We start from the raw sequence: 24816 nt of genomic DNA on the forward strand, positions 1-24816 counted from the left end.
CACTACGAGAGGAGCTAATTTTACATCCTGCAGTGATGCACTTTCTCAGGCTGTGTCTCCACTACTGAGTGCTCTAGTCCAACACTACTCCTTTAACCCATTCCAGCAGTACTCCTTTAACCCAGTCCAACACTACTCCTTTAACCCAGTCCAACACTGTCCCTCTAACCCAGTCCAACACTGTCCCTCTAACCCAGTCCAACACTACTCCTTTAACCCAGTCCAACACTACTCCTTTAACCCAGTCCAACACTGTCCCTCTAACCCAGTCCAACACTGTCCCTCTAACCCAGTCCAACACTACTCCTTTAACCCAGTCCAACACTACTTATTTAACCCAGTCCAACACTACTCCTTCAACCCAGTCCAACACTGTCCCTCTAACCCAGTCCAACACTACTCCTTTAACCCAGTCCAACACTACTCCTTCAACCCAGTCCAACACTGTCCCTCTAACCCAGTCCAACACTACTCCTTTAACCCAGTCCAACACTACTCCTTTAACCCAGTCCAACACTACTCCTTTAACCCAGTCCAACACTGTCCCTCTAATCCAGTCCAACACTGTCCCTCTAATCCAGTCCAACACTGTCCCTTTAACCCAGTCCAAAACTGTCCCTCTAACCCAGTCCAACACTGTCCCTCTAACCCAGTCCAACACTGCCCCTCTAACCCATGCCAACATTGTCCCTCTAACCCAGGTCAACACTGACTCTTCTTACCCAGTCCAACACTGTCCCTTTAACCCAGTCCAACACTGTCCCTTTAACCCAGTCCAACACTGTCCCTCTAACCCAGGCCAACACTATCCCTTTAATCCAGTCCAACACTGTCCCTCTAACCCAGTCCAACACTGTCCCCTCTAACCCAGGACAACACTGACTATTTTACCCAGTCCAACACTGCTCCTATAACCAGTGACAACACTGCACCTTTTACTGCAGTGGGCTAAATCAGGGTCACACAGAGTGTTTCTTGGTAGTGTTACACAAATCTACAAAAGTATACACCTCAAACACATGGTTATGGGCGATAAAAAAGAAGATTCCTGTAGATATAGAGTTGAAATGTATTCAATTTTGAGTTTGCATCCCAATATTCCACTTTATATACATCACATATTACTGAAATATAAGAAAAGTAAAACACCAGATTTTCAGTTGTAATTTAAAAAAAACATGTTTATTCATTATGAAATTATGAAAAATATTCATAACATTTGACCCATGAAGCCACAAGAGGGCGATTTTGTCATTTGACGGCAGGGAATTAACCCAGCCCAAATACATTTAAACTCTTCAGTCAAAGCTTTTGGGTTTTGAATGCAACCCTGATCATACCAAGGGAGAATCTCAATTCCATTAACCTTGCATCCTCTCTCCTCGCCTCCTCAAAACCCATTGGATGAAAAAGCCAGAGATCACTCCCCTCGAACCTTCAACCTCCGCCAATGGGTTTTGAGAAGAAGGCGAGGAGAAAGGAGAAAGGAAGTGAGGAGAATGTAATTGAGATTCTCCCCAAATCTAATTTTAGCCCCTGAAGGCAGAGGGCAGTAGCCTACTGTAAATCTGAAAGAGATCGGAGATTGGGAAGAAATCTGAAAGAAAATTCAACATAAAGTGCACACACCATAAAGTGGTGTGTGCAACGCCAGGGTTGTGGGTTCGATTCCCACGGGGGGCCAGTACAAAAAAATAAATATGTATGTATTCACTACTGTAAGTCGCTCTAGATAAGAGCGTCTGCTAAATGACTAAAATGTAAAATGTAAAAATTTGGATTAGTGATGTTGAAGGACAACATTTTTTGAAGTTGAACTCCCCAATTGCCTATCTATTTATCCACACTTAAAACAAGCTGAAGCTATTTAAATGGATTGGTATTTATAGATTTGAGAAGGCTAATATTATTGGCACAGAGGATTAGGATGACATCAAACTTCTTGTAGGCCTAAACTGTTCATCAGGCTACAAAACGACTTTGATTTTTAATAATAAATGAATGTAATTACCATTTCAAACGAATGTAGTCAAGAATTAATGAACAGTTACAGTTACATTAAATTGTTCTAATGAAGGCCTACTGGTAGTGTCACTACGGGTCAAATGTTTGATTGAATGACTCATCGACAGTGGGACTTTCCTTAGGGACTTGCCACCACGCACTTCTGAAGCAATAGTCCCGCGAGAGGGGTGTCGTGGATACATGGATGCATGACCCTGCTGCTCCCAGTCGCGCTTGCGCAGCGTTTCTGACTTTCCCACTCTGTCCCCCGTACGTACCATGGCGTCCACGGAGGAGGACGGCTCGGTTGAAGAGAAGGAAAACAACAACAAGAAGAGGACGAAAAGTGCCATCGCTGTTGCATGGCTTACATTTTACAACATCGCCATGACGGCCGGGTATGTCAATTATTCTGCCCTATTGCTGATTATAAAGTAGCCACTCCCTTAAAACTTCGTTATGCACCAGAGCGCTGTGAGCAAGCGCGTGTGGCTGTTTATAGGTCCGCGGTGTCTCTGACAGTGCAAGTGCCCACTCTGTTGCCAAATTTAGTGACAGATTGCGCCCATGAAGTTTGAACAGTGAGCAAAATAAATGTAAAGGACTTGATAGGGAGGGTGTCCAAGTAGACAATTCTCAAATAATCAATATGTGGATCTTTTTTGTGAAAATAACGGCGGTACAAGTGCGGCCCCCGGCGCGGGTTCAGCCTTTCCAAATACGGTCGATTACACTGTGTCAGCGTCATGCCCAGCACTACCTCGACAGTTGCAGTGATAAGTATAGACCGCGCGCTGACACTGGAGCTTCGGTTTGGGCGTGTGAAATGCCCAATAAGCAGATTTTATTAACTGCAAGTTTATGCCTACAAAGCGCGCGGGCGCGATGACGCAATTATTTCACTTATTGTTCGTATAGTCCTTGTAATGAACACACAAAACGAACTTAATTTAATAGTTGTCAAGTTTTCAATGATTTATTAAGCTGTTGATAGTGTCTTAAGTTCATTTTCATTGGTCTGGGTCACTTGAACTGAGAATGGCACTTTTTGGAGATATGCGTAAAATGCGCATTTATGGAGCTGTTGGAGCCATGTTTTCTCCACTTACACTCATTGTACTGTAGCTCCCATTCATTCATCGTCTGCTACTCACATAATGGGTATTTTAGTATTACATGAAGGTGTGAAAACTAGGTTCAGTTATCTAGTTCAAGAGACATGCGCATTGAGGTAGTTATAAGCCCCTGTACACGATCAGAGTAAACATATACCAATGTTGATTCAAACAGTCAAAGAGCTGTTAAAATAGTGACTATTGGAATCAATCTATTCATTGACATTTTAAATCATGTGTGTACATTTGTCCCTTCTCTCCAAATTATAGCACTAACCTACACCTATATTATCCAATCATCTTTATATGATGGTAACTGTTAGTAACAGAACCATTTTGCAAATCCTAAACCCCATTAATGTAATTAGCATCAAATAAACCCTAATGAATTATTGTGCTGAGACAGAGATCATATATTTGCAATACAATAGTAATGTACTCTCAGGTAATAACCTGAAGTGGTTGTATTCAGTAGGTCCTAAATTATGTTTATTTTTTAAACAGATTGTGTCTTCAAACAGATAATACACTTGTTGCACAGCTTGAGCAGCTGACCCATCGACCTAGCACCTGAGCTCAAACACTGAACAGTAGCCACTAGGCTACAGCAGTAGCTACAAAAGTATCAGATCAATCTGGTTTAACAGAAGCACATCCCTTGATAACAGGCGGTGGCAGTAGTGTATCTCTCACTAATCCCTGACAAAGTTTGATTTAACTTCAAGGTACACTCTGAAACGTCACATAAACGGTGGAGATTTACATGGGCACTTGACACCTCGTCGGATTTAGATGATTTCGGTGTAATGTCCTAGGACTAATCTTACTATGAGCCCGTTTACTCATGAATACCGAATCAAGGTGTGGTGTGATTGTAGAAAATTCCCACTCACTCTCCACCAATTACCAGTCACACACATTTACAGGTTCCTGCAGATACCCTCCTCTCACCTTGTGTTCTTACACAAGCTGTTTTTCAGTGATCTAAATGAGGGACGTCAAAATGTGACCAAAAAATAGTGATCTCAATTTGAGGCCATTTTATGCTACGATTTTTCCGTCCCAGACGAAGTTTCCACGTCATGGGCAAATTCTTATAAATTCTTATAAAGTTTGTATGTGAAAACTAGTTCTAAAATGCATATATTTTTCTGAACTCTTCTCGTGCAGAGAGTGAGGCTTGTGCTGCTGGTGCTGGCACATGCGCAAGCCAATTCTTTATTATATATATATTTTTTTAACCTTTTATGTTACTAGGCAAGTCAGTTAAGAACAAATTATTATTTACAATGACGGCCTACCCCGGCCAAACCCTAACCTGGAATCATAGAATGTCGCAGAATGTGACGACAGAAATGAAGCGAATTGTACAATCTGGCCAGGTTGATATCAAGATTTTAATTTGGTAACCTCGCACAGTGTGACGGGATAATCGTAAAAGACTGGAACCGACGTACAGTCTGCAAAGGCCTTTAGTGGAATAATGGATACGGTTGAGGAAGTGATGTAATTTGGCCTCCATCATTGCTAATACTGTGTGTTTGTGACCCTATAACATTTTTTTTGTAAAGTTACCTATTTTAGAAGAAAATAACAACTGTATGCCGAGACCCTTAGACACCTTCAGAAACATACCTTCACAGAGATCCATCGCACAGCTGACCTAGTAGACTAGTGAATGTAAAGGGAGCACAGTCTGTTTCCTCTGTAGAACTCAACAAGGGGCTGTATTTATCAAGCGTCTCAGAGTAGGAGTGTTGATTTAGGATTAGTTTTGCCCTTTCGATCCCAATAATAAAGATTACATGGACAGGGAGGACCTGATCCTAGATCAGCACTCCTACTCTGAAAGGAATGATACATACAGCCCCTGGTTTTCTGTGTAAGTTCTATACAAGAACTCACACACCTCTGTTTACCCTGATCTTTACCCAAGATAAAGCCATGGATAATTAGCTTTAAATGGTCCTCAAAACGGACCCGCAATTACATTGAACAAAAATATGAAATGCAACAATTTCAAAGATTTTACTGAATTACAGTTCATACTCTATAAGAAAATCAGTCAATTGAAATGCATTCATTAGGACCTAATCTATGAATTTCACATGAATGGAGATACAGATATGCATCTGTTGGTCACAGATACCTTAAAAACAAAGGTAGGGGTGTGGATCAGAAAACCAGTCAGTATCTGGTGGAACCACCATTTGTCTCATGCAGCGCTTCACATCTCCTTCACATAGAGTTGATCAGGCTGTTGATTGTGGCCTGTGGAATGTTGTCCCACTCCTCTTCAATGTCTGTGCGAAGAGTCTGGAAATTGGCGGGAACTGGAACACGCTGTCATACATGTCGATCCAAAGCATCCCAAACATGCTCAATGGGTGACATAACTGGCGAGTATGCAGGCCATGGAAGAACTGGGACATTTTCAGTACAGAGCCTTACAACATGGGGCCGTGCATTATCATGCTGAAACATTAGGTGATGGTGGCAGATTAATGGCACTACAATGGTCCTCAGGATCTCGTCACGGTATCTCACAGCATTCAAATTGCCATCGATAAAATGCAGTTGTGTTCGTTGTCCGTAGCTTATGCCTGCCCATACCATAACCCCACTGCCACAATTGACCACACAACACCAAACTGCCCAGTACAGTTTAAGCTGGGATTAATCCGTGAAGAGCACACTTTTCCAGCGTGCCAGTGGCTATTTCAAAGGTGAGCATTTGCCCACTCAAGTCAGTTACGACGCCAAACTGCAGACAGGTCAGGACCCTGGTGAGGACAACGAGCACGCAGATGAGCTTCCCTGAGACAGTTTCTGACAGTTTGTGCAGAAATTAATCGGTTGTGCAAACCCACAGTTTCATCTCAGATGATCCCGCAGGTGAAGAAGCCGGATGTGGAGGTCCTGGGCTGGCCTGGTTACATGTGGTCTGCGGTTGTGAGGCCAGTTGGACGTTCTGCCAAGTTCTCTAAAACGACATTGCAGGCTGCTTATGGTAGAGAAATTAACATTCACTTCTCTGGCAACAGCTCTGGTGGATATTCCTGCAGTCAGCATGCCAATTGCATGCTCCCTCAACTTAAGACATCTGTGGCATTGTGTTGTGTGACAAAAATGCACATTTTAGACAGGCCTTTTATTGTCCGCAGCACAAGTTGCACCTGTGTAATGATCATGCTGTTTAATCAGCAAATTTTATATGCCACACCTGTTAGGTGGATGGATTATCTTGGCAAAACAAACAATTTCACAAACAGGAATGTAAACATTTTTGTGCACAAAATCTAAGAGAAATAAGCTTTTTGTTCGTGTGGAACATTTTTGCAATCTTTAATTTCAGCTCATGAAACATGGGACCAACACTTTACATGTGACGTTTATATTTTTGCTCAGTATAAATACTAAAACATGTATTTTGATTCAAACATAATTATACAGAAAGGTCACAAGGTCCTATTGGTCTTATTACCGTGACAGCAAAAACGTACATATTTGTGTTGTATCCTGATTGTAATAGACCAATAAAGATCGCATTGTATTTAGTATAGTGCTCTACATTTTAAACATACTTCATTGTAGATACAAATGGTGTCTGTACCAGATTGGTCAGTGATTTCCTTGAAAAATGTTAATTCATTATTCACATATACAGTACCAGCCAAAAGTTTGGACACACTGACTCATTCCAGGGTTTTTCTATCTGGCTTATAGCTGTGCTGTATTGACTGATGTACAGTATAAATAGATTAGTGTGAAGTACCAGGCTAGAGACAATTAAGTCTTGTTCACATTGGCAATTTGAAGTGACAAAAAAAATTAAATAATAATATCCAATTCAAATCTGTTATTTTTTCCTGCAGTCTGAACAGCCAACAAAACACATGCAATCAGATATTTCAAGCCACATTTCAAACCACCTTCGTGATTCCTGACCATGCGACTTGTCTGAAGGGTCACATCTGATTTATTTGCCCTCAAGTGGTTTTTAGATTGTATTTGCCTTATCTCAGTGCTTGCTACAGTAGCTATTCTGTTGACAGTTTGACAAGAACTAATTAACAAGCTAACTAATTAGTTATTGTCAAATTTGAACCAATCACTTTTGAGCTCTAACTCTAAAGTGGTACACTACATCATTGAAAATCTCATTCCAAAGTTATGGGCATTAATATGCTATAATAGCCTCCACTCTTCTGGGAAGGCTTTCCACTAGATGTTGGAACATTGCTGCCGGGACTTCAAATTTCAAATCAAATCAAATTTATTTTTATATAGCCCTTCGTACATCAGCTGATATTCTCAAAGTGCTGTACAGAAACCCAGCCTAAAACCCCAAACAGCAAGCAAAGCATGTGAAAGAAGCACGGTGGCTAGGAAAAACTCCCTAGGAAAAACTCCCTAGAAAGGCCAAAAACCTAGGAAGAAACCTAGAGAGGAACCAGGCTATGAGGGGTGGCCAGTCCTCTTCTGGCTGTGCAGGGTGGATATTATAACAGAACATGGTCAAAATGTTAAAATGTTAAAATGTTCATAAATGACCAGCATGGTCAAATAATAATAATCATAGTAGTTGTTGAGGGTGCAACAAGCACGTCCGGTGAACAGGTCAGGGTTCCATAGCCGCAGGCAGAACAGTTGAAACTGGAGCAGCAGCACGGCCAGGTGGACTGGGGACAGCAAGGAGTCATCATACCAGGTAGTCCTGAGGCATGGTCCTAGGGCTCAGGTCCTCCGAGAGAAAGACAGAAAGAGAGAATTAGAGAGAGCATATTTAAATACACACAGGACACCGGAAAAGACAAGAGAAATACTCCAGATGTAACAGACTGACCCTAGCCCCCCGACACATAAACTACTGCAGCATAAATACTGGAGGCTGAGACAGGAGGGATCAGAAGACACTGTGGCCCCATCCGATGATACCCCGGACAGGGCCAAACAGGCAGGATATAACCCCACCCACTTTGCCAAAGCACAGCCCCCACACCACTAGAGGGATGTCTCCAACCACCAACTTACCGTCCTAAGACAAGGCCGAGTATAGCCCACAACGATCTCCGCCATGGCACAACCCAAGGGGGGGCGCCAACCCAGACAGGAAGACCACGTCGGTGACTCAACCCACTCAAGTGACGCACCCCTCCCATGGACGGCATGGAAGAACACCAGTAAGCCAGTGACTCAGCCCCTGTAAAAGGGTTAGAGGCAGAGAATCCCAGTGGAAAGAGGGGAACCGGCAAGGCAGAGACAGCAAGGGCGGTTCGTTGCTCCAGCCTTTCCGTTCACCTTCACACTCCTGGGCCAGACTATACTTAATCATAGGACCTACTGAAGAGATAAGTCTTCAGTAAAGACTTAAAGGTTGAGACTGAGTCTGCGTCTCTCACATTGGTAGGCAGACCATTCCATAAAAATGGAGCTCTATAGGAGAAAGCCCTACCTCCAGCCGTTTGCTTAGAAATTCTAGGGACAATTAGGAGGCCTGCGTCTTGTGACCGTAGCGTACGTGTAGGTATGTACGGCAGGACCAAATCGGAAAGATAGGTAGGAGCAAGCCCATGTAATGCTTTGTAGGTTAGCAGTAAAACCTTGAAATCAGCCCTTGCCTTAACAGGAAGCCAGTGTAGGGAGGCTAGCACTGGAGTAATATGATCAAATTTTTTGGTTCTAGTCAGGATTCTAGCAGCCGTATTTAGCACTAACTGAAGTTTATTTAGTGTTTAAAAGTAGAAAGTTTGCAGCCATCCACTTCTTTATGTCTGAAACACAGGCTTCTAGCGAGGGCAATTTTGGGGCTTCACCATGTTTCATTGAAATGTACAGCTGTGTGTCGTCCGCATAGCAGTGAAATTTAACATTATGTTTTCGAATGACATCCCCAAGAGGTAAAATATATAGTGAAAACAATAGTGGTCCTAAAACGGAACCTTGAGGAACACAGAAATTTACAATTGATTTGTCAGAGGACAAACCATTCACAGAGACAAACTGATATCTTTCCGACAGATAAGATCTAAACCAGGCCAGAACTTGTCCATGTAGACTAATTTGGGTTTCCAATCTCTCCAAAAGAATGTGGTGATCGATGGTATCAAAAGCGGCACTAAGATCTAGGAGCACGAGGACAGATGCAGAGCCTCGGTCTGACGTCATTAAAAGGTCATTTACCACCTTCACAAGTGCAGTCTCAGTGCTATGATGGGGTCTAAAACCAGACTGAAGCGTTTCGTATACATTGTTTGTCTTCAGGAAGGCAGTGAGTTGCTGTGCAACAGCTTTTTCTAAAATGTTTGAGAGGAATGGAAGATTCGATATAGGCCGATAGTTTTTTATAATTTCTGGGTCAAGATTCGGCTTTTTCAAGAGAGGCTTTATTACTGCCACTTTTAGTGAGCTTGGTACACATCCGGTGGATAGAGAGCCGTTTATTATGTTCAACATAGGAGGGCCAAGCACAGGAAGCAGCTCTTTCAGTAGTTTAGTTGGAATAGGGTCCAGTATGCAGCTTGAGGGTTTGGAGGCCATGATTATTTTCATCATTGCGTCAAGAGATATAGTACTAAAACACTTCAGTATCTCCCTTGATCCTAGGTCCTGGCAGAGTTGTGCAGACTCAGGACAATGGAGCTTTGGGGGAATACCCAGATTTAAAGAGGAGTCTGTAATTTGCTTTCTAATGATCATGATCTTTTCCTCAAAGAAGTTCATAAATTTATTACTGCTGAAGTGAAAGCCATCCTCCATTTGCGAAGGCTGCTTTTTAGTTAGCTTTGCGACAGTATCAAAAAGAAATTTCGGATTGTTCTTATTTTCCTCAATTAAGTTGGAAAAATAGGATGATCGAGCAGCAGTAAGGGCTCTTCGATACTGCACGGTACTGTCTTTCCAAGCTAGTCGGAAGACTTCCAGTTTGGTGTGGCGCCATTTCCGTTCCAATTTTCTGGAAGCTTGCTTCAGAGCTCGTGTATTTTCTGTATACCAGGGAGCTAGTTTCTTATGACAGATGTTTTTAGTTTTTAGGGGTGCAACTGCATCTAGGGTATTGCGCAAGGTTAAATTGAGTTCCTCGGTTAGGTGGTTAACTGATTTTTGTCCTCTGACGTCCTTGGGTAGGCAGAGGCAGTCTGGAAGGGCATCAAGGAATCTTTGGGTTGTCTGAGAATTTATAGCACGACTTTTAATGCTCCTTGGTTGGGGTCTGAGCAGATTATTTGTTGCAATTGCAAACGTAATAAAATGGTGGTCCGATAGTCCAGGATTATGAGGAAAAACATTTAGATCCACAACATTTATTCCATGGGACAAAACTAGGTCCAGAGTATGACTGTGGCAGTGAGTAGGTCCAGAGACATGTTGGACAAAACCCACTGAGTCGATGATGGCTCCGAAAGCCTTTTGGAGTGGGTCTGTGGACTTTTCCATGTGAATGTTAAAGTCACCAAAAATTTGAATATTATCTGCTATGACTACAAGATCCGATAGGAATTCGGGAACTCAGTGAGGAACACTGCATATGGCCCAGGAGGCCTATAAACAGTAGCTATAAAAAGTGAGTGAGTAGGCTGCATAGATTTCATGACTAGAAGCTCAAAAGACGAAAACGTCATTGTTGTTTTTTTTTTGGTAAATTGAAATTTGCTATCGTAAATGTTAGCAACACCTCCGCCTTTGCCGGATGCACGGGGGTATGGTCACTAATGTAACCAGGGGGTGAGGCCTCATTTAACACAGTAAATTCATCAGGCTTAAGCCATGTTTCAGTCAGGCCAATCACATCAAGATTATTATCAGTGATTAGTTCATTGACTATAACTGCCTTGGAAGTGAGGGATCTAACATTAAGTAACCCAATTTTGAGATGTGAGGTATCACAATCTCTTTCAATAATGGCAGGAATGGAGGAGGTCTTTATACTAGTGAGATTGCTAAAGCGAACACCGCCATTTTTAATTTTGCCCAACCTAGATCGAGGCACAGACACGGTCTCAATGGGGAAAGCTGAGCTGACTACGCTGACTGTGCTAGTGGCAGACTCCACTAAGCTGGCAGGCTGGCTAACAGCCTGCTGCCTGGCCTGCACCCTATTTCATTGTGGAGCTAGAGGAGTTAGAGCCCTGTCTATGTTCGTAGATAAGATGAGAGCACCCCTCCAGCTAGGATGGAGTCCGTCACTCCTCAACAGGCCAGGCTTGGTCCTGTTTGTGGGTGAGTCCCAGAAAGAGGGCCAATTATCTACAAATTCTATGTTTTGGGAGGGGCAGAAAACAGTTTTCAACCAGCGATTGAGTTGTGAGACTCTGCTGTAGAGCTCATCACTCCCCCTAACTGGGAGGGGGCCAGAGACAATTAATCGATGCCGACACATCTTTCTAGCTGATTTACACGCTGAAGCTATGTTGCGCTTGGTGACCTCTGACTGTTTCATCCTAACATCGTTGGTGCCGACGTGGATAACAATATCTCTATACTCTCTACACTCGCCAGGACTTGTTTCCATTCTGCCACAAGAGCATTAGTGAGGTCGAGCACGGATGTTGGGCGAATAGGTCTGGCTCGCAGTCGGCGTTCCAAGTCATCCCAAAGGTGTTCGATGGGCCTGAAGTCAGGGCTCTGTGCAGATCAGTCAAGTTCTTCCACACCGATCTTGACAAACCATTTCTGTATGGACCTCGCTTTGTGCATGGGGTCATTGTCATACTAAAACAGGAAAGGGCTTTCCCCAAGCTGTTGCCGCAAAGCTCCCGACGAACAGTTCTTGAGCTGACGTTGCTTCCAGAGGCAGTTTGGAACGCGGTAGTGAGTGTTACAACCGAGGACAGACAATTTTTAGGCACTTCAGCTCTCACCGGTCCCGTTCTGTGAGCTTATGTGGCCTACCACTTCACGGCTGAGCCTTTGTTACTCCTATATGTTTCCATTTCACAACAACAGCACATACAGTTGACCGGGGCAGCTTTAGCAGGGAAGAAATGTGACAAACTGACTTGTTGAAAAGGTGGCATCCTATGATGGTGCCACGTTGAAAGTCACTGAGCTCTTTAGTAAGGACATTCTACTACCAATGTTTGTCTATGGAGATTGCATGGCTGTGTGTTCGATTTTTATACACATACTTTTGTATATATAGTGTATCTATTAAGTAATCTTTGTCTTTCTCATGCACACTTCTTTAATGCTAAATACAGTTTTTCAGATGTTGTAAATATTGTCCCTTTTCCAGGTGGCTGGTTTTGGCTATCGCAATGATGCGCTTCTACATCCAGAAAGGCACACACAAGGGTCTGTACAAAAGTATAGCAAGGACACTCAAGTTTTTCCAGACCATTGCGTTAGTTGAGGTGAGTTTCTGAAATATCCTCATAGTTCACTAGTAGCCACATTCACACAAACACACACTCGTCTCAAAGTATTCCATGAAAACAGATTATAAAACAGTTAAACGTTGAAATTATTGATAAGATCCTTCTAATGTGAGCTTTAAATACTCTGAAGCTGAGCTTTGATACTGAGATCCTTGGTTAATACTAAGAAGTGAGAAGAGAGAATTCACCTGATTCAGTTTTTTAAAGTATTTTGTTTGGTTATGCGATAGAGAGACATGGAGTTCTAAAAGTGCAGTGGGCCAGATTCTAATCCATGCTGGCAGCGGTATATCATACATGTACTCCAGAGGCAGCGGCTTAGACCGCTAGACCACCCCAGGCCCCGAGTCACTGATTCTTATTTGTTGTCTTTCAGGTGGTGCATTGTGCAATCGGTATGTATGGTCTTGAATAACAACCATATAATGTGAATATAACCAGATCTCCTACTTCTGACGTTAATGTTGATTTCCATGGTTCTCGTCGTATAGGAATCGTGAGGACCTCTGTAATTGTGACCGGGGTTCAAGTATGTTCACGAATCTTCATGGTGTGGTTCATCACCAACAGCATCAAACAGGTGACTATCTCATTTATCACCAAAGAGGTGTCTTGTACCATCTACAGTAAGGGGCCTTGGAGTTGGTGTGAGGTGAAGTTTCCCAGAGACACTGATCTTGGATCAGTTTAGCATTTTCCCCAATAATGGTTAAGTTTAGGATTGGGGGACGGGATGCTGATCCTAGATCTGCACCTAGGGGACACGAACTGTAGTAGTGTCCTACGGTTCAACATGGACCCCCTTAAGTGTTAACTATCTTCTCCCTCCTTGTTTTGTCCCGTTCTTTGTTGGAAGATCCAGAACGAAGAAAGTGTAATCCTCTTCTTGGCCGTTTGGACGTTTACAGAGATTACCAGATATTCCTTCTATACATTCAATCTGCTCAACCACCTGCCATACTTTATCAAATGGGCCAGGTGGAGATGGGGATGGGAGGGCTGGGTTTTGAGTAGCTCTGGTCCAGGGCGTTTACGTGCACCTTGCTGATGCCGAGCGTTCTCAGCATCAGCAAGCCGCATGCAAACGCCCTGGACCAGCACTAAGGTTTCCGGTGCTGTCGCAGTTCTTGGAATGTTGGTCTGGTTTGATTGGTGTTTGCCGTGGCATGCTTCCCGCTACAGACAGACTGGTTTCACATCAGTATTGTGATGTCAGAGGAAATACATTAGTAGCCTGGGGAAGGTATCTCCTGGCTCATAACCATACAGCATGTGATCAGCATGAGTGTGTTGTTTTTTGATTAGCACCTTGATAGCCATTCTCTATGGACATTGGTTGACCTAATCGCTAACGCTTAGTACTCTGGCATTATCACTTTGATTTATACGCTAGGAGACGGTTATGGGTAATTGATGGATTAAATGGGAGGTGATCAGGCATCGATAAGCATACAGATCAGAGATTGGAGAAAAAGTAGTGATTCAGATTTATTCCGGGGCCATATGTATCAAGCATCTCTATGCTCATTAAGGATCAGTTTTCACAATGCGTAAGATTTTTTCTTTAAGCAATGGCTTTTTTCTGGCCACTCTTCCGTAAAGCCCAGCACTGTGGAGTGAATGGCTTAAAGTGGTCCTATGGACAGATACTCTAATCTCCGCTGTGGAGCTTTGCAGCTCCTTCAAGGTTATCTTTGGTCTCTTTGTTGCCTCTCTGATTAATGCCCTCCTTGCCTGGTCCGTGAGTTTTGGTGGGCGGCCCTCTCTTGGCAGGTTTGTTGTGGTGCCATATTATTTCCATTTTTTTATAATGGATTTAATGGTGCTCCTGGGATGTTCAAAGTTTTGAATATTTTTTTATAACCCAACCCTGATCTGTACTTCTCCACAACTTTGTCCCTGACCTGTTTGGAGAGCTCCTTGGTCTTCATGGTGCCACTTGCTTGGTGGTGTTGCAGATTCTGGGGCCTTTCAGAACAGGTGTATATATACTGAGATCATGTGATAAATCATGTGACACTTAGATTGCACACAGGTGGACTTTATTTATCTAATTATGTGACTTCTGAAGGTAAATGGTTGCACCAGATCTTATTTAGGGGCTTCATACATATGCATGCACCACTTCTCCGTTTTTAATTTGTTCGAATTTTTTTAAACAAGTAATTTTTTTCATTTCACTTCACCAATTTGGACTATTTTGTGTATGTCCATTACATGAAATCCACATAAAAATCAATTTAAATTACAGGTTGTAATGCAACAAAATAGCAAAAACACCAAGGGGGATGAATACTTTTGCAAGGCACTGTACATGGACAGCGGGGAGCTGATCCTATATCAGCACTCCTACTCTGAGATGCTTGATACTTTGGGGTCCTGGTCAAGAGAAGAGTGACATTATCCTCAATATCATGAAGGATAACTTTTTTTATTGGCAGAGTGTAATGTATTTAAGTGATAATGCCCAAGAAGCTGGTGTTTGGAGGATATATTGGCACGGGTGTTGTTCGTCGAGGGCCGGCAAACTGTGACAATATATCTTCCAAACACCGGCTATGTGGGCATTATCACTTTTATACAACGGGTTATCAACATATTCTAATAATGACTGCCATATTTTCATTCAACTTTATTCTGATTAATTTATTCATATTATTTCATCTTTCCACAAGATATAGTACCGACACAAATCTAGGGTTGCTACCCAAGCTGGACGGTCGTTCATTTTATTGGCTAGGTTGCCAGAGACGCGATCCGGTCGTGCCGTCTTTTTTTTCTATTTCTATGGATGCAACCCAGTCGTTCTTTCTAAATGTCCCATTGCCATGCTGGCTGACAACATTTTTATATCCCTTGCTTGTTAGCTAGCCAACTACGACTAACATAGTCGCGTCAAACAGTGCAGCCAGAATAACAGCAAAGTAGCTGCATTTGTGTTTGTTTAAGCTGTTTTCTAGTGACATTTATTTGGATACATCCATGACAAAGGGCAATGATGTGCGATTTTGCATGGCATAGAATATTTGCTCTTGTCACTGTTCAGAGGAGTTAGGCAACTACACCGCTGACACAATCACTTCAAACTGAAGCTGGAAAGATGGCAAACTAGCTGCGTTTCGTTTCATCTGACCTGTTTGTCTATTGACATTTCTTTATATATATCCATAAAAATTATGATTCATGATTTCGACTGGCTGAGAAAATATATCTATCTCGTCCTGACCTGTTAATTCTCAATGGGACAGTGGAGATCAAATGTCAATATTGAAATGATGTTGCAATTGTCGGAGAGACAGACAGCAAGGTTTATACAGATCTCTGTTGTGGAAAACCAAATGTGAGCCGAAAGCAAGGGGAGATAATGTCTAGATGCTTTTTTAAAGTGGAGATCAAGTTTCTAAATTGCCTGTCTGGGCTGATGAGTAAGTGGATTGCGCAATGAGATGGAACAGTAAATACACATTTCAACGTCATAGCTTTAGCTGGTGGTAACTTGTGGAATAGACACCGGCTGGAATACGGTTTTAACCAATCAGCATCAAGGATTAGGCCCATCAATGTATAACTCCTCATACTGTAGGTCAAACTGTTATTGTCTTTCCAGGTGTGAATGACATAAGGATGTTGTAATCTTTTGTCTCATACTTTCAACATTCATTCACGCCTCTTTCATGTCGGCTCACAGGTTATGTGGACCGTAGCACCACTAGTTTTGAGTCTCACATACACTTCACCAGACCTGGGTTCAAATGCTATTTGAAATGATTTCAAATACTTTATCTGTGATTAAGCTTGAGATGTTTAAAAGCTTCATGTAAGCTTCATCTACTTGTGTAAAAACCCTGAAGAAGGCCAAAAGCCGAAACGCTTTGGTTATACTTTTAACACTAAAAAAGCTTTATTATTTAATTCCATTGTCCTCCGAGAGTTGCTGAATCTTCTCTATACTTCAGTTTGCTCCTCAATTCATAGACCTTGGTTGGAAAGCGATAGTGATCCCTTTCCACTTGATTAAGCTTGCTTGACTATAATGGACCAATGGAATAGTCCCAAAACTAGCAGTCTAGCGAAAATGCTCCCATAATTTGAACGATTTCAAATATACTGAACAAAAACCGCAAGCCCACACGATGCCATACACATGGTCTGCGGTTGTGAAGCTGGTTGGACGTACAGCCAAATTATCTAAAACAATGTTTTAGAGCAACCGCTCTGGTGGACATTCCTGATGTCAGCATGCCAATTGCACGCTCCCTCAAAACATGAGACATCTGTGGCATTGTGTTATGTGTCAAAACTGCACATTTTAGAGTGGCCTTTTATTGTCCCCAGCACAAGGTGCACCTGTATAACGATCATGCTGTTTAATCAGCTTTTTGATATGCCACACCTGTCAGGTGGAGGGATTATCTTGGCAAAGGAGAAATGCTCAGGGATGTAAATTAATTTCTGCACAGAATTTGAGAGAAATAACATTTTTGTGAGGTTTGAAAATTTCTGAGATCTTTTATTTCAGCTCATGAAACATGGGACTAACACTTTACGTGTTGCGTTTTATATTTTTGTTCAGTGTAGTATTTGAACCCAGATCTGCGCTTCACAGTCTCAGACATACACAAACAACTACACACCAAAAAAATGTGGGTTATTTGGTAAGGGGGGATGGTTCTATGTGGAACCATAATGACTCACGTAAGCCTTTTGAGCCCTTCAATGGTTCTTTACAGTGCACAAAAGGATTCTTTGCCCTTTTAGTGATAATTAAAATGTAGCTCTTTTTGTGCAACCGTGAGTGAGAGTTTCATTCCAGTTGATCTAATGTAATGTAATGTGTTATGCAATTAAATATTATATATCACTATGGCTAGTGACAGTGTTTTGTGAAAGACTCATGTATGGCCTTGTGTCAATTAAGAATGGTTGACTAAATCAGTCAGTGGTTGTCAATTCTCTTCTCAGGGACCCCCAGCTGTTCCAAAGGTAGCTTTCTTGATTCAACTTGTCAGTTAACAAAATAATACATGGAATTTTAAAATTGAAAGGTTATTTTGTATGAACATTCTCCTATGAAGAGCCATTATAAAAAGTGTTCTACTGTATATAGCCCCAAAAAGGGTTGTTACCATTGTGGAACCCTTTTATTTTGCTATATAGAAGCTTTTTTTCATGTTTCTTTATAGAACCTTAGGGTTATTTATAGCACCTTACAGATTCCATTTAAAACCTTTTGAGTATTTATTGAATCTTCAACAAAAAAATAGATCTATATATATATATATATATATATAGCACCAAAGATGATTCCGCAATGGAAGCCAAAAAAAAACAATCTAGTACTATTTAAATATGTGTACTTTAACACATGGCATCAGCTGATGGTGACAGGGGGTCATGTGTCTGTGTTAGACCCCAGTTCAACAGCTAAGCAGTGCTGTAGTAAAAATGCCAATTTCTCATTTCTGTCATTATACACGACACTCATAAAAACCTCTATTTACTGCCACTGTCAGCAGACTGGTGACGTTACGTGGGCCTATCAGGAGCAGTAGTGATGTGTAACTGTCAGCCTCGCATATCTGAGGGCCCTCATATGAAATGTGAGCACTGGTGAAGAATGCCGACTACACGCGTGGGGAGCAATCCGACCGACCCATAGTCCTGGCATCCTATTGCTAAGGGCATGCTTCTTTCCGTTCAAAATATGTACGTCTAAAAATTCGATTCGAGACAGACACCGTTTATTGGCTGTGCAGTGGCTATGAATCGAGGTGACAATGAGACTCCTGCTTTTTCAGTGACTTCAGCAAGTCAGGTCTTGTTCCTGTGACCACAGTACGGTTCATTCAATATTTATTTTTTTACATGTACGACAGGTCTCTTGGGTTTGCAGGTTTGCTTCCCTTGTCTTGATCAGTTAGTATAGCCCACGTTCTCCCTCTCTCTTGTCCTCCCCCTTTCCCCATTCCCCTCCGAGTGTTCTAAGGGGCTCATTTACACAGGGAGGGGAGCAGCCAGGCCCACACGGGGGGAGAGGGGCTCATATTCAGCTGCTCCTGTTTTTAAGACCATCTGTTTTGGGCATGGAATGCTCGCCCAACATTTCTCTCACATCCTCCGAGACACTCCCCAGTGCCGCCGCCACGTTCTTGAGTAAATTCAGGATTCTTACGCACCGCCGTCTCCACATATATAGATCCCTCTCCTTTGATAACCGACTGGTTTGTTTGCCCATACATTTTTGTACCCTTTTGGAATTGAATACAGTGGTGTTATAAAAATAAATATTTCTGGGTTGATTATTAACCAATGCAGCCGTTTTTATCTCAATATCAAATCATTTCTGGGTAACAATTAAATACCTTACTGTGATTTGTTTTCAATTAAAATGGTTAAAAATAGCTTCTTGGCAAAGAGCAATTTCACAAGCAACAATTTTGTTAGGACTGTCTGGGAGTGGCCTGGTGAGGATGGGAAAACAGAACACTAGCTGTTATTGGCAGAGAGGTTTGGAACTATTTTTCTTCTTGGCCTAACTAATTTGCCGCCTGGTGAAAATTCCATCCCTCCAAAACAAACAGAAATTTCAGGCAGTCTTTTCAAACAGCGCTTACACCAAAATGTATTCACAATTTCACAATATTATTCCAACCTCATGGTGTGGAAATCATGTTTTCAACTGCACTGGGACTTTAAACATCTCCGTTTTTGTATTTGTCCTGTAAATCTACAGTAACTTACTGGCTACTGTGCTGCCAGTAATTTACTGTAATTCAGTACGAGAATACACTACCATACTGTATTTTTGAAATCTAAAAACCTTTGCCTGTAAATCTACAGTAATTACTGGCTACTGTGCTACCAGTAACTTACTGTAATTCAGAACTACCCCCACAGAATACAGTACAATACTGTAATTTTGGAGTGCTAAAAACCTTTAGTGAGTGCATGGTTTTGTTGTGACTCATTAACACATTGAAGTGTGCCTTGTAAGAATCCATACTTGTTCTATCCGTTAGTGAGAATGCTGTACCAATTTAAGTGGTATGTGGTAGTAGTTCCCTAACAATTAATGTATATAGGGGACAGGTCAGAGTGACAGCAAGTCTCAAACCTTTAATGAGTGTTTAGCCATGTCCTTTTGACCTGTAGTCCCTACCAGTTTAGAAGCCTTTGTTAAGTAAGGCCTCTGCAAGTGATATGAGACACCAAATATGTATTGGTATGCTGTAATATGTAATTACATATTCACTGTTAGCAATTGCTGTAATTTTCTTAAAATACAATTGTGTAATAAAAAGCATGAACTGGCACACACCCAGAGAAAATAATTTAGTATAGAGGCTGACTAACTTTGAATAAACAGTAAGCTATAAAAATGTAAAATAAATAGTCGCACACTCATATATATATATATATATATATGAGTGTGCGACTATATACATATATATAAGCTATATGTATATATTATAAGCTATAAAAATGTAAAATAAATAGTCGCACACTCCAAATGTTTGGGGTCACTTAGAAATGTCCTTGTTTTGAAAGAAAAGCACTTTTTTTTGTCCATTTAAAATAACATCAAATTGATCAGAAATACAGTGTAGAGATTGTTAATGTTCAAAGTAACTATTGTAGCTGGAAACGGCAGATTTAAAAAAGAAAATGTTATATCTACATAGGTGTACAGAGGCCCATTATCAGCAACCATCACTCCTGTGTTCCAATGGCACGTTGTGTTAGCTAATCCAAGTTTATCATTTTAAAAGGTGAATTGATCATTAGAAAACCCTTTTGCAATTATGTTAGCACAGCTGAAAACTGTTGTCCTGATTTTAAAGAAGCAATAAAACTGTCCTTCTTTAGACTACTTGAGTATCTGGAGCATCAGCATTTGTGGGTTTGATTACAGGCTCAAAATGGCCAGAAACAAAGAACTTTCTTCTGAAAGTTGTCAGTCTATTCTTGTTCTGAGAAATGAAGGCGAGAAATTGCCAAGAAACTGAAGATCTGGTACAACGCTGTATACTACTCCCTTCACAGAACAGTGCAAACTGGCTTTAACCAGAATAGAAAGAGGAGTGGGAGGCCCAGGTGCACAACTGAGCAAGAGGACAAGTGCATTAGAGTGTCTAGTTTGAGAAACAGACGCCTCACAAGTCCTCAACTGGCAGCTTCATTAAATAGTACCTGCAAAACACCAGTCTCAACGTCAACAGTGAAGAGGTGACTCCGGGATGCTGGCCTTGTTCAGGGGCAGAACGCACGATTTTTACCTTGTTAGCTCGGGGATTCAATCTGAGCAACCTTTCGGTTACTGGCCCAACGCTCTATCTACTAGGCTACCTGCTGCCCCCACTCTTATCCACAACGACTTACAGTCAGTGTATTAAACTAAGGTAAACAAGAATATACCACAGTCATAGCAAGTAAAGAAAAGTATGTTACCATTACTGAGAATGTTGTAGTTAAGTAGGGTACTTGCAAGTATATATATATTTGTATTAGAAAACACAAAATACATGTATTCTAATAAAACTTTTACAAAATAGGCTGCATGAATTGTAGTTCAGGCCAGTGAAATACAAATTACAAAATGGGTATTGAAAGTATGGAAATACCTATATCAAATACATGTAACAGAAATACTGCCCGTCATTGGCACTAGCTACCTGCACTGTACATTTGCAACAGTTTACTAACCACTGTGCTTCCATTAATGAACTGTAAATTCTAGAAATACAGCATGTTAATGTAGTCAGGTGTTCCAGTAATATGCTGTAAATGTGGTTACAGTAAATGTCATGTAAGTCTACAGTAGTTTACTGGCTTCTGTGCTACCCGTAATTTACTGTAAATTTACAGTAACCTACTGGCTACTTTGCTGCCAGTCATTTATTGTAAAAAATTACAATACATGTTTTATAGTGTAAGGTGAAGAATAGCCTACTCGCGAGTGAGACAGCACCTTGTCTAATGTTGTTCTGGTGTCGGTGTGTTAAGACAGTGGTTCCCAACCAGGGATACTAGGACCCCTGGGGAGAAGACTTATGAAACTCATGAGAGCATATCAAATCAATTTTATTGGTCACATACACATGGTTAGCAGGTGTTAATGCGAGTGTAGCGAAATGCTTGTGCTTCTGGTTCCGACCATGCAGTAATATCTAACAAGTAATCTACCAATTCCACAACAACTACCTCGTTGCATAGGCTTACTGGTCAAATGTACATGAGAGTGTACTTCAGGGGTACACCGAGCAGAGCAAAATTCAGTTGGTGGTACAGTAACCGAAAAAGGTTGGGAACCACTGTGTTTAGATAATAACAACATGTCAGCTCTCACTTTGGTAATCAGCCAATTAGTGGCCTAATTCTTCATTTTGCAGTGCAGTAATCCAACAGTGTGAATTTGTGTTTTTAGTTGTTCTTTGCTACACAGCCCCTGAGCTGAATAGTGTGTATGTGTGTACATACGTGTGTGCATGCCTCTATGTGTGTTAATAATGACTCTCCTCTCCCTGTCAGATACAACATGTTTATCATCATGTACCCTCTCGGAGTGGCCGGAGAACTCCTGACCATTTACACTGCTCTGCCGTATGTTCGCAAAACCGGAATGTTGTCCATGAGGCTCCCCAACAAGTATAACGTCTCCTTTGACTACTACTACTTCCTCATTATCGTCATGCTCTCCTATATCCCATGTAAGCAGCTACGCACAACGTGTTTTTTGTTTATATGTTCAGCCTAGAGGTGGACGTTAATTACTCATGGGTCTTCACTGTCTCTTGTTTTGACCAGCAGAATTGTTCAGTAGTTTGTGACCGCTGTTGTTAATTTGGAATTCTTTCGCGATGTTTTGAATAATTAGTAGGACCTAGTGTTTGATTTAACAAAAATGAGGTGTAAGTGCATTTCTGTCTTTTATGGCTAGTTGGATACTAGATCTAGACCCAATACTCACCTATATCCCAGCCCTGAGAACTTCCCTGAAGGCTCTTTGTTAAAATATTGATCTGGACTGGATAAGTGTTTAGATTGGTGGGTAAATAGCTCTCGCTCTCTTCTCTCCTCTCCCCTCGTCTCTCTCTCCTAGTGTTCCCACAGCTCTACTTCCACATGCTCCGTCAGAGGAGAAAGGTGCTTCTTGGGGAGATCATAGTAGAGAAGGATGAGTAGAACCGCCTCACAGTCCAGCACCTGGCGTTTGTTTTGGGACAGCGAGTCAGCACAGCTCCCCTGCCGCCACGTCCATTCAACTTTGGTACCGCGCTCCACCACACTGCACATGCAACAAAATGGACCGGGAGAGTCAGACGAATACTAACATCACCGGAATAGCCATGTAATAATCACGGAAAAAGAATGAAACATCACAGTCACCACAATAACCCAACTGGACTAAATACAGTGCTGCAAGAGAAATCAAAACCCAACAGGAATAACAGTCATCAGAATCATCACTGATCAGTCATCACCAAACTCATCAATCAACGAGAGGAATCATTACAGAACTGGAATAGTCATCATTGTGGAAAGAATGAATAAATATAATCTCTAGCCGGAATCATTATCATGGCAAAACTGGAACGTAATGCTGCGCATCCACTGTGTCTTCACTGTCCAGGTGTAGATATCTAGATCCCCAGAAAGAGAAAGCACTGAATCCACCAGCCAGCGTGGCCACAGCATACCGCACTGAAACCCTGCAACCTGATAGCATAATACTGCACTGATTACCTTCTACACCTGCTAAAAAAAATACTGGAAGGCGCCTGCTGTGCATTGAGTCAACCACACAGCAGATACATACTGCACCCACCTTCAGTGCAAAATAGAGGAAGTTCAAGGGAACCAGGGAATGGTGATATGGAAGGATGGAGGAGGAGAGATGATAGTCGAGTCCCCTGAGCAGTTTTTTTTTTCAATCGGCTATTTATTTTTTTCAGAATTTCTAAGCGTTTTCCACCACAGTGATTTTATACGTAAATAGCGTGTGGCAACAATGACTAGACAGAAGCTAAAAAAAATAGAAACAATTATGCGTAGACGTATTATACCTCGACAATAAACAGACATTTGGGCAATATGCTGCTTCCTTGGTTTATGTGTGTTGTACTTTATTTGTAAACAATGTGAAACAGCACCATTAGAAGGCTATTTTATGCACAGATCGGATCATTTGAAGAATGACCTAATTTATTCACATATCACCTGGTTGGCAATATTATATGGTTTGTAAGGCAGTAAAACACTTGTATTGACTGTTATTAGTACTTTAGGTGTAGCTGAGACTGCTCAAACCTGTTAACTTGTTTTCCTAATGTTCTCTCCATGTTGCTTTAATGTTTACCAAGAGCTCAGTCAAATGTATTTACAAGTGTGCATCTTAAACAAGGTTACAACTTTACAGAAAAGTGCTTGTTTTAAAAAAAAGTTCAAGCCAACTTAGAAGACAGAAGATAAGAGAGAAATTATTTCTGAGCTCTCACAGTCTTCAGTTAGTCACTGTTTTGTTCTTTATGTTTAAAAATCTGTGTTCAGGATCCCATCGTCCCGGTTGGTATTGTACTGGTAGTTAGCGTTAGATTCCCTCTACTAAAAGGTGCTACTGTGTCAGATCGTTTCAAACTTCTGTGCAGCTGAAGGAGAAACTGGAATTGGGATGGAGATAGGAACGGAAAACAGATTGTGAAATGTTTTTGGGGAAAAGATGTACGACTTGAAGTGTTCATCTAATTGTATGCACTGTGATATGGAGCCCCGTGCTACAGTGTACTGAATGAATTGACATAATGCTATGAATCAGGGTTAGACAAGAAAGAAAGAAAGAAAGAAACAATAAAACTCAATGTCAAAAAACACTGGACAATTATTATTTTTCCAGCCACAAATGTACAGTACATGTGAAGATGCAGTACAGTATCTTATAAGTACTGTAAGTACAAAAATGTGGATCCAAGGATGGAATCAACTTCCTAGCACCATAAAGGCAAATGAGACCTCTGGCAAGATCTTCAGTACGAGAGACGTGCTGTGTACTCGCCTGACTATATTACATTGCCAGAACTCGCAACATCTGGATAGGTGTTCAACCGCCACATCATATGATATAGCTTTACAGATTCCGCGACATATAGAAATTTAAAGGTAATTTTCCGATTGAGCCGACATATGCAGTGTTTACTGTGAATGCGGTCTCCGCTAATGCAGTTGCCTTTAAAATTTCAATCATGCTGTAAAGCTGAACTTCCGCGATGTGGATTAAATAGAGTCCTAAGTATACTAAACAAAAATATAAACGCAACATGTAAAGT

The 24816-nt window shown here is 41.5% G+C and overlaps 1 protein-coding gene across 1 annotated transcript; it reads left to right on the forward strand.

The window, feature by feature from the left end:
• Positions 1-2179: 2179 nt before the first annotated feature.
• Positions 2180-23586, forward strand: LOC106590135 (very-long-chain (3R)-3-hydroxyacyl-CoA dehydratase 1). Its single transcript, XM_014180755.2, has 7 exons — positions 2180-2402; positions 12355-12472; positions 12873-12891; positions 12988-13076; positions 13353-13474; positions 22025-22203; positions 22596-23586. The coding sequence occupies exons 1-7, from the start codon at positions 2284-2286 to the stop codon at positions 22676-22678; spliced, it is 729 nt and encodes a 242-aa protein (XP_014036230.1). The 5' UTR covers positions 2180-2283; the 3' UTR covers positions 22679-23586.
• Positions 23587-24816: the final 1230 nt, after the last annotated feature.

The sequence above is a fragment of the Salmo salar genome, chromosome ssa29 (assembly GCF_905237065.1).
Source record: "Salmo salar chromosome ssa29, Ssal_v3.1, whole genome shotgun sequence".
NCBI classification, from domain to species: Eukaryota; Metazoa; Chordata; class Actinopteri; order Salmoniformes; family Salmonidae; genus Salmo; species Salmo salar.

What these genes read in the sequence shown, in the direction of transcription:
- LOC106590135 (XM_014180755.2), top strand. Translation starts at nt 2,284, where the DNA reads ATGGCGTCCACGGAGGAGGACGGCTCGGTTGAAGAGAAGGAAAACAAC. An exon ending in AACATCGCCATGACGGCCGG is followed by an intron (nt 2,403 to 12,354) that starts GTATGTCAATTA and finishes TCCCTTTTCCAG; the next exon opens with GTGGCTGGTTTTGGCTATCG. An exon ending in TCACCAACAGCATCAAACAG is followed by an intron (nt 13,077 to 13,352) that starts GTGACTATCTCA and finishes CTTTGTTGGAAG; the next exon opens with ATCCAGAACGAAGAAAGTGT.